The following is a 14861-nucleotide window of genomic DNA, read 5'->3' on the forward strand; positions in this document are numbered from 1 at the left end:
TTTTCAGTGAGCAGCTGGGAGAGGGCAAAACCAGAGGCTGAACCCAGCCAGAGAGGAGATGCTCCTGGGGAGCACCCCTGGACTGGGAGCTCCGGGCTGGTCACCACGGGGCCCATTTGGGTGATAAAACGGGCGATGTACTTGGGTGGTGACCGGCCTGGGGCTCCCGGTCCAGGGATGCTCCTGATCCAGGGCTGCTTCTGGTCCAGGGATGCTCCGGATCCAGGATGCTTCAGATCCAGAGATGCTCCTGGTCCAGGGATGCTCCTGGTCCAGGGATGCTCCGGATCCAGGATGCTTCAGATCCAGAGATGCTCCTGGTTCAGGGATGCTCCTGGTTCAGGGATGCTCCGGATCCAGGATGCTGCAGCCCGGGAGCTGCTCTCGGTCCGGGGCTGCTCCCGGCGGAGCAGCTGCGGGAGGCGGCACCGGGGAGGGGACGGCGGCGGGGCCCGGCCCCATTCCCCGCCTCGCCGCCACAAAACGGGAGCCGGGAGCGGCTCGGCCCCACACGCCCCCCGCCAGCCGCGCCGAACCGGGCTAACCCCGAGCCGCAGCAGCCCCGGGCACCCGAACCTGAGCCGTGCGGGGCCGGGAGGGATGTAACAGCGATCAGCACCGCGGAGAGCGGCGGAGCGGAGCCGTGCCGAGCCGTGCCGGGGCCATGGCCAGCGTGCAGCAGGGCGAGAAGCAGCTCTTCGAGAAGTTCTGGCGAGGAACCTTCAAAGCCGTGGCCACGCCGCGCCCCGAGAGCATCATCGTGGCCAGCATCACCGCCCGCAAGCCGCTGCCCAGGTAAGGGCTCGGGGAACCCCCCCCCCCAGGCTCAGCACCACCACCGGGCTCTGCCCCAAATCCCTGCTGGTTCCCCTCCTTCTGCCACCCCCGAGGGTCTCACTTAGGGGTTGGGGACCCAAGGGACCCCCGCGCGCAGGGCTGGGGGATCCCTCCCCGGGCTGATGCACGCTCGGGAAACTTTGGCTGCCTCTGAGCAGGGGGCTGGAAAGCTCTCGCTGGGCTATGGGGTGAAAGGGGGAAGCTGGGGGGGTCAGCAGGCACAAAGCGGGGGCGCCCCCAGCCCCACCGTGCAGCCCCCGGGGTGTGCGTCCCGCTGGCTTGGTCCCTGCGGCACCCGGACCCCGTAGGAAGGTGACCTGGGGGGGGCAGCCACTAGGGACGGGGTGGGGGGACACAATGACACCCCCAGGACTAGTAGCCCAGGGGCTGTGGCCACCCCTGTGCTCAGCCCCTGCCTTGCGAGGAGTGCAGTTGGGGCAAAAACCTGCAGAAAAAGGCAAGAGGGGCAGCGGTGCCCAGCCGGTACCCAGCGGGGCCATCGGATGCGCCAGGACCCGTGTGGCTTCTTCATGACAGCACCTTCCCGGCTTGGGAGCACCCGAATTTGTCTTATTGGCTGCCTCGATGGTGTTAAAAGCCGTCCTCTCGGCGTTGTTTCCCCAAGGGACTGAGCCAGGCTTCTGCCTCCTGGGGCTGCTCGGGTTGGGAAACTGGGAACCGGCGCTGGGAGCTGGGAAAGGCTCGGAGCTGGGCGCCTGCTCTGCACCCCTCCGAAAGCCCGCTCTGGTTTTCCCGAAGGCTTCACGGCAACACCGATCCCATTGGCCTCGTGGCCCCGAGAGCACGCCAGGCTAATTTAGGAGCAAATCCCCTAAAGCCGAGCGGCACCGGGGGCAGGTGGGGAGGCCAGGTAGCCCGGCGAGGTGCTGCGGTGACCAGCTGGCTCTCTGTTTGCTCCCACACTTGACAGCCGTGGGGCAGCAGGGTTTTTCCTCTCGCAGAAGGGGATTTTCCTCCTTCCAGCTGGCCCCACAGTCCCCCTGGGAGGCTCCGTGCCCTGTGGGCTCCCCGCGAGCCCCCCAAAACGGAGCACGGTGCTGCCCCATCCCTCACCACCGCTCCCGGAGATAAATCCCCTTCCATCTTAATTCCCATCAAGCTCCCGGGGAGGTTCAGCGGGTTAAAGCCCTGCTAAAACCACGTTTCATCCCCGGAACAAAAGAATACATTAATCCTGGCCAGGGGCTGCCCGCTCCCCCGGGGGGGGGGGCTCCTGCCAAGTCGAGGGGTTCCCGAGCGCTTCATGGCACGGAAGGGGAAGAATCAAGGCGGTCGCTTCCCGTCTTCACTTTCTTCTCGTCCGACTCTTTTTTTAATTTATTTTTTCAAGAAGGCTGCGGGTGGCTGCTCGTTATTTCGGTGCCGGAGCCTAATTACCCGGCGAGCAGCCCGCAGCTGCTGCAGCGCGGCCGGGAAACGCTCGGCTTTGCAGAGGGGGGCACCGAGGGGCCCGGGGCTGTCACCTGCCCGCTGTCACCCCCCGGCCACCCCCGGGGACTTCACCCTGGGGCAGGTAACGGCGTTGGGGGGGACACGGGGGGGACCGAGGCTGTGTCCGTGCCTGCCAGATGGCCGAACTGGGTCACACCAGGGCAGCGCGGGGATTTGCGCTTTAACCCCCAGTCCCCCGGGACGTGCTGCGCGTGGCGGGCAGGGAGGGGGGGTCACTGCGTTTTGGGGGGGTGTCAAGCACTGTTTTGCCACCTGGTTTGCCATCACCGGTGATTTTGGGGACGGGACGGGGCACCTGCTGTCTCCCATCCCAACCCACAGCGTTTTGGCACCGCTGGGTCCCCGAGCATCGGCACCAGGGCGTGCTGCTTGGGGAGGTGTGTGGGGGGGACACGGACCCAGCTTGCGGCCCCCCCGGCTCTGCTAATCCCCCCCTTGTCCGCCGGGCATCTGCTCCGCGGGGAGAGGCGGCCGGGCCTGGCTGCCATCTGCTCCCAACGAGCCGCAGCGCTAATGAGCCCGTGGCCCCGGCCCAACGGGGGGAGCGGGGCTTGAAAAGAAAAGTGGAGAAGTGGAGGGGAGGGGGGGGGGGAGAGAAGAAAAGCCCCCCCCCTGCCTCCAACCCCAGTCCTCGGGGGTGCTGTCAATAGGGAGGCTTTGTCTGCCCCTGCCCTCCAGCTCCAGCTGGACGGCGGCGGCGGCGCTAATTAGGCAGCTCGGGGGCTGCTGGGGGGAGCCCGGGGTGAAGGCGGCGAGGACAGAGCCGGGGATGCTCGGGGGACCCACGGTGCCTTCCTCCTCCTCCTCTTCCTCCTCCTCCTCCTCCTCCTCCTTCTCCAGAGCCTCATCCACCTGCCTCCGCTGGGCCCATTTCCAGTGGGGAAAAGTTCATCAGAGAGCATTTGCTGGGCTCTGGCGGCCGCCAAACGTCCCCCCAAGGCTGCCCCAGCACCTCCAGGGGTCTCGCAGGGCTCTGGAGGATGAAGCCGAGGTTAGAGATGCTGCAGGGCCCCCAAAAGCCCTGGGGAAAACACCCCTCGTGTTCCTGCTCCCCTCCTGGCAATGAGAGAGGTGCCCAAAAAAAGGACTCGAGCCCACTTGAGCACGGGCTCTCCTGTGGGAACAGCTTGGAAAAGGGGACTCATAAAGCCCGCACCCCTGCAGGCAGATCGCCTCCCTCCCTCAAGGTCTGGGTAATAAAAATAAAGATGTGGGGCTGTGGGACCCAGCACTGCCACCCCAAGGCACTGGAGCCTTCATCCCCCTTGCCTCCTGTCTTGCAGCCGGGCCTTTCTTTGGGCTTTCTTTAGGTTTTTCTCTAATATGAACTTATCAAACGCGCTCCCCGCATCAGAGAAATGAAATCATTTCGTGCATGACCGCCCTTCCCTTTTCTCTTTATTTCCACCTTTTCTTCCTGCGGCCACCGAAACCTCCTCATCTCCGCAAGGCCCCGAGCAGCCCAGGAGGGTCGGGGCAGGCGCTGGGTTTGGTGCCCGCTCAGCGGGGCCACGCAGCCCCCCTGCTGCGGGAGGCTCGGGGCTGGCTCCTCTGGCAGCTGAGGGAGCCGGGAGTGTAAAAATAGCAATTTTTTTATTTTTTTTGTGCAAGCGATGGGAGCGCCTTCCCTGCCATTGCAGCGGGGACTGCAGGGAGGGCTTAAAAAAAAAAACTAAAAGTGGGAACGAACTCGGTTGGAAGGGGGAAAGGAGCCGGGGGATGTGGTGGGAACCCCGTGCCGCTCTTGGCCTTTTGCAGGGAGGCAGCCCTGTAGCTGGCAGGATGCCGTCCTGCAGCAGGATGGCAAATTGGGCTGAAATATGCCTCTTTTGGGGCAGGAGGCGCTCAGCCAGGCATTTCGAGGCTGAGCCGGGTCCCTGAGCACCCAGCCTGTGGCTGGGGCTAATTGCTTCACTGATGACTCGTTTAACGCTCCGTGTTTAATTGATGTCTCTCCATTAATGAAACAAGACCAGGTGGCTGCAGCCGGCTGGGCTCCAGGGGATCTCCCAGTGTGCTCCCAGTGCGCTCCCAGTGCACTCCCAGTGTGCTCCCAGTGTGCTTGGGTGGGCAGCAGGACGAGGTGCTCAGCAGGGTGCTGCTCCTTTGGGATTGCTCTGCTCTGCTCGCTGCCCCCTTCCCTCTTTGTTCCCGGGGCCAGAGGAAGGCCCAGCGAGCAGATAGGGGCTATACACACCGCTGTGATGCTTGATCCCAAATCCCAAGGATTAGGAACGGGGGCTCGGCTGGTGCACGCCTCGTCTGCATGTGTGAGTGGCTGGAAGTGCTCAGGAACCCAAGGGTCACAATGAGAAAATGGCTTTTGGCCAACACCGACTGCCAGCAGAGCATCGCCCTGGCACAGCAGGGCAGCGCTGGGGCTGCAGTTTGGGGTTTTTGGCTTTGGGGTTTTGGGGGTTTTTGGCTTTGCCTGGGTGTGCTTGAACACAGCACTTTGGGTGCGACAGGAGAGGACTGGGGCAGGAGGCTGGGATTTCAGCTGTCAGGATGAAGAACCGGCTACTGCCCAGCGAGGGAAATATTTTTGCATTATGAGAGATTTCACAGCTGAAGACCTCCGGCGTGCGGGGTGCAGGAGGGGAGGTAGGGCTTTGCTCAAGCTGCCCTGCTGAGGCTCTTGGTTTCCCACCAGACACCTTTATTTTCAGCTGCCTGTGTCATCTTTGCCTTCCTCCACGTCCCTGTTTGTCACATGAGGAGCAGGGGCCAGGGCTCACCACACCGTTCATGGTGGAGAGGCAGCAAAGCCGGCGTCCCGCTCGCCCTCCCCGCTGCTCCGCTATCGATTTGGCCTCAGCTCCCTTCACCGTGCTCTGATTTCTTTCAATTAGGCTCTGAGCGAAGCCCCTGCGGTGTCCAATAGGGCTGGGCACAGCACATCGGGATGGTTTGGCCGGGGATGCTCGGGGACGCTCCTGCACCCCGCCACGAGCACCCCTCTGCGTCCCACCGGGGTGACCCCACTGCTCGAAGGCTGCTCCTTCTCCCCTCTTTTTGCCATGGGGGAGCTGAACCCAGCCTGAGCATCCCTCAACCCCTCGCCAAGGTGCTCCTTTCCCCTCGGTGGCTGTCACCTCCTTGGGGACGTCCTTGTCCGGGCCGCTGCTCGGGGTCACGTTGGTGCCGGCACGCTAACGGGCAGAGCAGAGTGCTGGTAGGGAGCAGAGAGCCCTGCACTTCAGCTCCAGCTGCAATTGCTGAAGCCAAAGCGATGCGGCTGGTGGTAACAGGATGGTGACACCGCCTGGATTTGTATTTCATGCTGCTTCCAAGGGCCTGTAATTTTCATCAGCGCCGCACGACTTTTTATAGAACAGAAAAATGTGCGAGCGCTTAATGAGCTGTAATTCTGGAGAGCTTCTGCCTTGATTGGGACTAATTATTTTCTTTATAAAAATAATTAACAACCCACGCAACCCGTGGAGTGAGAGGCATGTGGCATTAATTAAACCGTGCGGGGTTTCCAGCGCACCTTTATCCGGCACGCCCCGGCCACGCGGCTGCCCTGCGCTGCACGAAGCTGGGCTCAGCATCAGCGGACACAAAGGCGAGGGACGGGGCGGGGACAGGGGCACACCGAGGCCACCCCCAGCCCAAATTTCCCCTCCTTTTCCAGCACCTTGAGGTCCCGGGACGAGCCCCAGGTGACCGCCGACGGGGAGCGCGTGCGAACCGTGCGCTCAGCCACGCGCTGACATAGCGGGTAATTGTTAACGGGACTAATTCCCCTATTTTCCTGGAGGTGTTCTGGGGAGTAATGAATACATTTGCATAATCTTGATTTTGTTTGTGAATAATTCTGGATTATCCACATGTGGATAACACGGGGGCTTTGGCGTTCTAGGCTGCCTTTCGGCTGAGGATAGCAGAGCGTTTTACAAACATTAGTTCAGCCCCACGAATCCCAGCAAGCAATAAAATTATTATTACACCCAATTAAAGACGGGTGTGCGGAGCAGGGAAATGATTCTCTCCAGCCACGGGGCCAGGAGCGCTGGGAGCTGGCTGCCTCCTCCAGACCTTCCCCCTAGGGAGCAGCAAACCCATAAATATCCTCCCCTTGCTCTTCCCCGGTGATTTAAAGCCCTGTGCAGGGCTGCGGGGTGGAGGAGGTGGCTGGAGACGAGACCTGGGAGTGGAGAGGGAGGGATTTTTCCTGGCTTGGCCCCAAAAGCAGCCCTGGGTGGCATGGGCACGCCATCCTCAACCTCCTGAGCGGAGATGAGGCCCCATTGTCTCTCCTAGAAACTGTCTTTAAAAAAATGCCTCCTGCCACCCATCTCCAGGCAGCTGGTGAGACTGCCGAGGTGATTCCCACAGCACCTGGGGGGTTTGGGGAAAGGAAGTCTGGAGCCACACCAAACCCACCCAGCCATGAAGCTGTGCTCCCCACGCTCCCCATCTGCTCTGTCCCAGCCCCGTGTAGCCCAGGGTGTCACCATGGGGTAGATATTAGGGAGAAAAGTCCCAAATGGGGGACACCCACGGGACCCCATCTCGGGGGTGGTTTATTTGTGGGGTCTGAGTGTCCTGCCCCCATCCTGGAGGGAGAAGCTGGCCATCATCTCCTGGTGTCCCCCGCTGTCCCCACCAACCCGAGTTGCTCCCTGGGCAGGCGGATGTTGTGCAGGCAGGTTGGGTTTGGGAGTTATTGGGCGTGTTTTCCATTCGTTTTCCAGTGGGAATTAAAATAAAATAAAACAAAAGAAAGGGCAAAGAAATAGAGAGGGCATGTCTCTGCTCCAGGGGGAGCCTCTCTCCCCGTCCTCTCCCCCTGCCGCCGTGCCCTGTGCCTGATCTGTGCTCACAGCAATCTCCCATCGCTCCTGGAAGCTGTGTGCTCACACGCCGCTCTTCGATTAAAAGTTAACGAGCTATGTTATTGGCAAATAAACTGTTTATCTCGCCGCCGTTCGCCCTGCCAAATGGAGCAGGGCTGCAGACAGGGGAGCTGGTGCGTTGTGACGAGCGCCCGTGGCCCAACCCGGCGCCAGGCCCTGGCTGCGGTGCCATCGCCGTCACCTTTCCAGGCATGGGGACCCGGAGGGTGTTTGCCTAAGGAGGGGGATTTGAGAATAGGAAAGGCTCGGGGCTGTCCAGCCCCTGGGGAGGAGGGCACACAGCCGTGGGGACCCTCTGAAGGATGGCTCACGGAGCATCGCTTCTGTCCCCGGAGCACCTGGCACCGACCCCACTGCCAGCGGGGACGCGCCTCTGTTTTTGGGCAGCCATGCGTGGCAAATCAGCTGCTGGAAAATAAAGAGCTGAGCTGCTTTTTTTTTAATTTTTTTTTGGCCCGGGGTGTGATGAGAGGAGGTCGTGAAGCGTTTCTGGAGGCCAAGAAGCAAAAGGAGCCGCCGCCGCGTTGGGGCTTGCAGCAGGACGCGGGCATCACAGGAAGGGAAACGAGGCGTGGTGGCGAAAATTGGATGAAAAACATCTATTAGAGAGTGGCGTTTCTCTTCTGTGCTTAAACTGCATCAAGAAAAAAAGCCACGCGCTTTTCTGCAGCTGGCGCCTCTGCTGATGCACGGGAAAATAGTGGAGAGAAGATTAAAATGGAACTGGCTTGGAATCTGTGCAATCAGGGAAAATATCTCGGTGATTTGCTATTATAATTTTCAATAACAAACTGCAGGGCTCCTGCCGCACTAATAATAACAGTCTGAATGAGGTGGGGAAGGAACCTGCCGTGGGGTGCTTGTGTGTCTGTGTTTGTGGAAAGCACTTTACAATCTCCCCCATCTCCTAATTTTGAAGAGGTATTTTTAGTGCGTATTTCAAAGGGATTTATGTAAACACATCTGCTGGAGTTTGGGCTTGGAAAGGGCTTTACAACCTTCCTTTTCCCCCCTCCCTCTCCTGGGACAAAGGAACGGTTCCACAATTTTCTTTTTCAATCAGCTGAGAAGAGACAGAGAAAATAAAAGGGTAATTTTGCCAGCACAGAAAAAAAAATCTCCTCTGCCTGAAGTGGTGCAGAGCAGCCAAGGTGCTGGGCAGAGGCGATGTGCGGGGATGGCTGCGGGACCGCCGGGTCCCACTGCTGTGGCTGCGGGCACTTCTCGCTCTTCCTGGAGCTACGGGTGCCCGTGTCCTTTCATGGGCTGATGTCCCTCAGCGAGACATCCATCATTGGCTTTGCCAGTGAAATATTTGCAACTAACAGGCTCATCAGAGAGGCTTTAACCTTTTGAGTTTTCGGGGCTCCAGTCGGCTGGAGCTGTGCCTGATTTTGCACCGGGGTCTGCTGAGGTGATGGGAGTGAGAAGCCAGCTGGGGCTGAAAAGGGCAAGGTAGTGAAGTGCCGGTGCTGGTTTTCCCAAATATTCTGTCTTGAGCTCAGAAGTGCTGGTGGAGTGGATCTCCCAAGTGTGGCCAGTGCTGGAGGTCTCCAAAGTGCTCGTGCATTCAGCCAGATCCCTGCGGCACCGGGCTGGGCATCCAGCACCCCATTACTCTGTGCCTGTAGAAGTAAAGTAAATCTTAAAAAAAAAAAAAAGGCCTGGTGGGCATGATCCAGCCCCGTTGTGCCTGTTCTGCTGCTTGCACAGCTACTGGGAAGGGTGGAGGGGCCTTGGAGTGGCCCTAGAGGGCTGGGGCTGCTGGAGCTGGTCCCACAGAGGCGAGAGATGCTGCCACTGCTGCCCTGGCAATGGTGTCCCGCAGCTGGAAGGTCATGAGGAAGGCAACGTTCCAGCTTTTCTCTCCTCCAGAGAGAAAGGAGAGAAGGAGAAAGGCTGCTTGATGAAAGCTTTGTGGCAGGAGATGGCTGGGGGACGTGGGAGCCCGGGGACAGGGGAGGGGGCTGCGTCACCGAGAGCCGCGGTCCATGGCCTGATGAGACAGCACGTGGCCATGGCACTGAGCTCTGTGATGGAGATGTGGTGATGGTTTGTGAGAGAGCTCTGCTCCCCGAGGCTGCAAATACCCTCTGCCTTTGCCCCGTCCTCAGCGAAAGGCCAGCAGCCACCTCTCCACGCTGTCATACCCTGGCTGCCAGCCCCAGCCCTGTTCTCCAAGCGACTGCAGCATTTTATGGCGGTTTCTCCCCTTCACGTTAGCAATACCAAAATGCAGCCCGGTTGGGAAAAGCGGTGAAGTGCTCAGGCTGGTGGGAGAGGCGAGCACCTGGGCAGAGCCCTGTGCGCCCTCTGCTCCCCTCCCATCCACCAGCAGCTGGCCAGAATTGCCCCCAAAATCTTCCTGGACCAGAGACTGCCGCAAAGGGAAGGGACGTCCCCTGCGCAGAGGAAGCCTGTGCTTCCAGTCACATTGCTTGCGTGTCCTTGCCGCCCTCCTGGGGCTGCCTCCAGCAAACTAAGCTCTTTTTCCTAAAAAAAAAAACCCTCCACAGAGGCTTTCTCCTCCCTGCAGGGGAAGGTGTGACAGCCCTCCCTCTAAGGCTGCGGAGGTCTTTCACACCGAGCTGCAAGCGCTTTTATATCAGGGATGAAAGACAGGAAAGACTACAAAGTATATATATATATATATTTAAATATATATTTATATTCGATCAATGTCCGTGGAGCTTAACGCACAGGGATTACCAGCCGGTTTAGCGTGTTAGTGACTCTCAGCTTTCACCGGAGGAGAACATTTGGTTGAATCAAAGCCAGCCTTTGATGGGATTGGAGAATAATTATTTCCATCGATAATTGCTTCCAAGCCCAGAAGAAATGGTTCGCGGGGTGTTGCAGGACAGCAGCAGCCCTTGTTCGCCTCCGGGCCAAAATGTTTTAACCCCGGGACCTGAAAATGCCATTAGTGGGATCGGGGACCAGGGTGGGGAACATGACCCACCGTACCCGGGGACAGCCCCTGCCTCTGCTCCCGGAGCTGCTCCAGCCCTGGCTTTGCACAGATCATTAATTTGGGGACGTTTTTAATGGATCCTAATGATTGAGCCTCGGAAGGCTGCTCTTAAAAGGGGTTTGGGAAAGGCCACGAGCCAATTAGCTCACGCAAAGAAAGCAATTAACCGTGTAGCTTCCCGGATGGTTACAAACCACATAGATGTTGGGCAGAGACCGGGGGATTTATTACAGGAGGAGTAATAGGTTTGAAAGCCGGAGGGACCGTCACATCAGCAGCACCTCCTGCATGTCCTGGGCTGGAAACATTTGCCCCAGCTTCACCCCATCGAACCCTAGTGCTTGTGCTTGGCTAAGGCACATCCCTAAAATGTTCGGACACTGAAAAATGTCTGCTGAGAAAGAGGAAGCTATTAGGGAAGGTGGGCTTTGGCTGAGAGCACAAGTGGAAATAGGGGTGACCTCTCTTCTGCAGCTGCTCCTGGGCCAACTGCAGTCCCCAAAATTGCGTTGCTCATGACGAGGGCAGGCAGAAGGACATTGCCAGGGGCTGCATGCTTCTGGCCAAGGCTAGCCAGGGCTAACATGCTCCTTCACCATGGCATTGCTCCTTAGCCATGCTCCTGGGCGCATTGAACCCTCCAGATGTGCACACCCCAGCCCTTCATCCCACGTCTCTGCAGCATGCCCTGGACACCCTGACACTTGCTGTATTTATTGAATAATACTTTGGATGACACCATGTTCTCAGTGCCCCCTCCAGGTGTGGTTTATGGCTTTGAATCACTCCTTCTGTTTGAAAAAAATATCTGCAGGGCTCTGCTTGTGTGGGTTCCTCAGGGCTTTTGTAGGCACCTGCAAGGCTCAGGCACTTCCCCTTGGCTCTGAGGGGCTGCCCCAGTGCCTCCAGTTTGGGCTTTCAGCAGGACCAGCTGTGCTGCTGGCCCAGCACCTTGTTTGTAGGTGTGGGGAGGGAGCTTTGCTTCCACCTGGGTGCTGATGAGGGGGATGCTTTGGGGGAAGAGGACATGCAGCAAGGGGCTGGCAATGCAACAGCAGATTTGGGGAATGGTGATTGATTTTTTTTTTTACCCTTTGTTTTCCTGAGATTTTCACTCCCCTGTTTTTTTCCTTCCTTATTGCTCTTTCTGTCCTGATACCCTCTAGTGGGCCACTCAGCTGCCTGCCATACCCTGCAGAGGACAGACACCCCGAGAAGCCAAGCAGCCGCGTGTCCAAGGAGGCCTCCAGCACTAACGGCTGGGCGAGAGGGAAGGAGAGGCGCAGCCATGCCCGCCGCAGGTCCCGCAGGTAGGGGATGGGGCCACCCCAAAGGGGACGGGGCTGTCAGCAAAGGAAACACCGAAGAGTGTATGCTCATCCCAAGTGGGGTCTGTGAAAGCTGTGGATGGGTTGAATGGCCACATGAGTTGCAATTCCATGAAACCCATGGAGAAACCCAGTCTCTTCAGTTCCCTTTTCACTCCACGTTGTGGTCATGCAGCCAGCCCAGGTGAGCTGCCAGCATCCCATGTGCCGTGGGGCCTGCGGGGTTCCCCCAGCTGGGGATCACCTCAGCAGTTCCCACCTCCATGTGCCCACATCAGACTGGCTGCTTTGCCTTCGTTAGGGCATGGCCTTGTTATCAGCTCATCGTTTGCCCCTGACTATTTGTGAGGGGAAAAAACGAATGAAACCTTCAAAGCGAAGCAGCTGGGGTCTCAGAGCTGCCTGCTGAACCGTCTCTGGGATTAAAGCTTCTCCATTTGGTTAAAGATGCTGGAAAGAAAGAGAAAGAAAGCACATTTCCTATCTTCAGATTGCAGGCTAACCGGAACAATAATCTAAAGTGTATTTTTAATTAGACTCTGATTACAATCACAGAAGAACAATTAAAGTTGGATCAGCCCAGGGAGAAGTCTTCCACTTCAAAGACAAAAGAATTCATCTCGGGAGCAGGAGGAGGGCTCTGCAGGAGTTGCCTGTGGCTGAGCAGTGCAGGCTGGAGGTTTCTCCATGCTCTGGCTTGGCCATGGCAGGGCTTGATTGAGAAGGGGGCTGAGATGTGCTCCTGCTTGCTGGGGAGCCCAGATTTGTGTTGTCCTGGGTTCTGCTGTCTCACTAGGGCAACTGAGGTCCTCTCCTGCATAGTGATAGTCTCAGTGGGGGCTGGGATGAAGCCTCTGCTCACCTTTGGGTGAGCTCACCTCACCAGGACAGCTCTCTTCCCTCAGAGCCCCGGGTACACTTGGTTGTGCCCAGTCAGACAATGGGAAGGGGTCTTCCAGCTCCTTGTCCCCATGCCTACCCTGCAAGGCAATGTTGGTGACCTGCTGCTGGTGGCTGGCAGCAGGGCCAGCTCCTGGTGGGCTTGGCCCTGAGCTGCAGCCCTTCAGGTGGTTTCACTGGGGCCACCAACGTGCTGTCCCTGTCACCTGAGAGGCCAACATGCCAGGATGCTTGCTCTGCCTTAGGACTATTATTAACAATAATGTCCTTTCCTTTGTCCTGTCTGCAGCTCTTCACGTTTTCCAAACATGAGGCCACACTCATGTCCCCAAAGGTGGCTCCTCCTGCCAGTGGGACAAACAGTGGGGAAGCTGAGGCAGAGACCCAGTGCCCTTGTTTCTATCAGTCTGCTTTATTTTGGATCACTAGCCCCCAAACATTTCATATTTTCAGTCCAGTGCTCTGAATTAATTTAACTGTGGATTTTACTTTTCACTGAAACATGACATGATTCAGTGTCATGTGTTTAAAAAGAAATTAGTTCACAATTTTTTAAGGTTTAACAGCTGTGCAAGATATACATAGCTTACTAAATTACCATAGCATCTCAATAAATATATATTTTTCTAATCAATTGCTATTTAACATATGTCATGTCTTTTACTACTGTTAGATGCACCTGATTGCAATAATTATTATATGCAAATTAAATGTCAATTAATTATTTAAAGCATATTTACAAAGAGCAACAAAACCTATAAATCTGTTCTGGAGTCATTAACCTCAGCAAACACGTTTTAAATAATCAGCTGGCACTGCATCCACGTACAGTGGCTGTCTCATTATATCTCCATTAAATCCATGCAGGAGACACTTAATTTGAAGTGTGACCAAATTATTCATTAGAGGGTAATTAGGGGCTCACCCGCACCCCTGATCTGCTGTCAGAAGTGATCCCTCTGCCCTGTCTGTCCCTCTGGTGGGGACAGCGGCATGGGGAAGGGAGCAGCCCCAAGTGAAATGATACAGATGGTGCATTTATTTATTATTTTTAAAATATTTTTTGATTTAGCCCCTCGTGCAACGGGGAGCGTGCACCACCGCCGGCCCGGGGGAAGAAGAAGAAGAAGAAGTCTGGCCGCAAGAAGCGCCGGAGGTGAGGGCGGCTGTGACAGCGTGGGCCTGGGCTGGGGCGTGTGGGGATGAGGGAACTGGCGGCCCTCGCTGCACAAGGGGAGGAAACGGATGCAAAATGGAGGTGTGAGGGCCCGTTGGCAGGCCCCACGAGGCACCGCCGTGTTGTCGCCCTCCCCTAACAGCTTGCGGGGGCTCAGCCTGAAGCCCCCCAGGCCCTGAGCCCGGGGATGGCGCGGGCCGGGATGGCCCTGGAGGGGTGAGGGGGCCATGCAGCCCCTGACACCCCTTTGCACCCCCAGGTCTCCCTCCTACAGCCCCTCCCCTGTGAAGAAGAAGAAGAAGAAGAGCTCCAAGAAACGAAAAAGAAACAGGTATTTCTCCTTGGGAAACGTCACGGCTGGCTGGTGGCTGTGCAGGGGTGTGCCGGGTTCTCAGGGGGCGTCTGGGCAGGAGGTGGGAGACGTTACAGCCCTCCCACGGCTCGTAGTTGTTCGTGGTGGTGGCCATCGAGGCAGCAGGGCCCCACGAGAAGGTGAGATGGCCGTTGGGGTGGCTTGGTGAGCTGTCAGGGTGGCAGAGAAGATGGACAGATGGACAGACAGACAGGCAGGTGAGCCAGGTCAAGGCCAAGGCAGCCTCCACCAGCTCCACAATCTTGCTGTCAAATTTCATGTGGCTCCCATTCATTTCCCCTTCCCATCAACCCACAGAAAGTGGCAGCATCTGAACCATCAAAAGGCTCCAGCCAGCTCCCTGTGCCCACATCTCAGCCCCTTCCTTCCCCTCCCCAGGCACCAGGAGCCATCAGATTTTCCCTTCCCAGCCCAGAGCCATCTCTCAACATCTCCCAACCATGCTGGCAAGGGGGAGAGCTCGCCTCACATTGCTTGAAGTCATGGGACTGCCTCCGCCTTCCCTCTTCTGTAGTCCATTTTTAATTTAAAAAGCATGATGAAAATTTAAAATTGCAAATATTTTACCATTTTCCCTCAACTGTTAAATCAATATTTGCAGAGAACAGTGGATGCCATCTCCCTTGGAAAGTTCATGTATTTATAATTTATTGAATCAAAGCGAGAAGCTACCAAAAGTGGCTAACAGGGTGAAAAGCAGAGTATGTTTCTTAAAGAGGAAGGCAGGGAGAAGGAGATACAAGGAGATAGAAATCCCTTTAAAATAATTCCTTTTCAATAAGAGATTCTTATGCTCTTGTATGGATGCCACCTTGTGATAGTTGTCCTGGGTCAGATGCTCTTTGGCTTTCCACCTTTAGTACCCATATGTGCTCCCTACAAGCTGATGATAAGCTGTATCCGGTCCCAAAAAGCAGCATGAGCAACCACTGAGCAT

General features: G+C 57.2%; 1 protein-coding gene across 1 annotated transcript in view; it reads left to right on the plus strand.

Annotated features, from left to right (window-relative positions):
• Positions 1-594: 594 nt before the first annotated feature.
• The window catches only part of SRRM4 (serine/arginine repetitive matrix 4), a 32478-nt gene continuing 18211 nt past the window's right edge, over positions 595-14861 (plus strand). Inside the window, exons 1-4 of the mRNA XM_032199398.1 lie at positions 595-795; positions 11313-11456; positions 13447-13530; positions 13811-13882. Of these exons, the coding sequence (XP_032055289.1) occupies positions 665-795; positions 11313-11456; positions 13447-13530; positions 13811-13882 (431 nt within the window). The 5' untranslated portion in view covers positions 595-664. The remainder of the gene's footprint in view (positions 796-11312; positions 11457-13446; positions 13531-13810; positions 13883-14861) is intronic.

Source organism: Aythya fuligula, chromosome 17 (assembly GCF_009819795.1).
Source record: "Aythya fuligula isolate bAytFul2 chromosome 17, bAytFul2.pri, whole genome shotgun sequence".
Classification (NCBI taxonomy): domain Eukaryota; kingdom Metazoa; phylum Chordata; class Aves; order Anseriformes; family Anatidae; genus Aythya; species Aythya fuligula.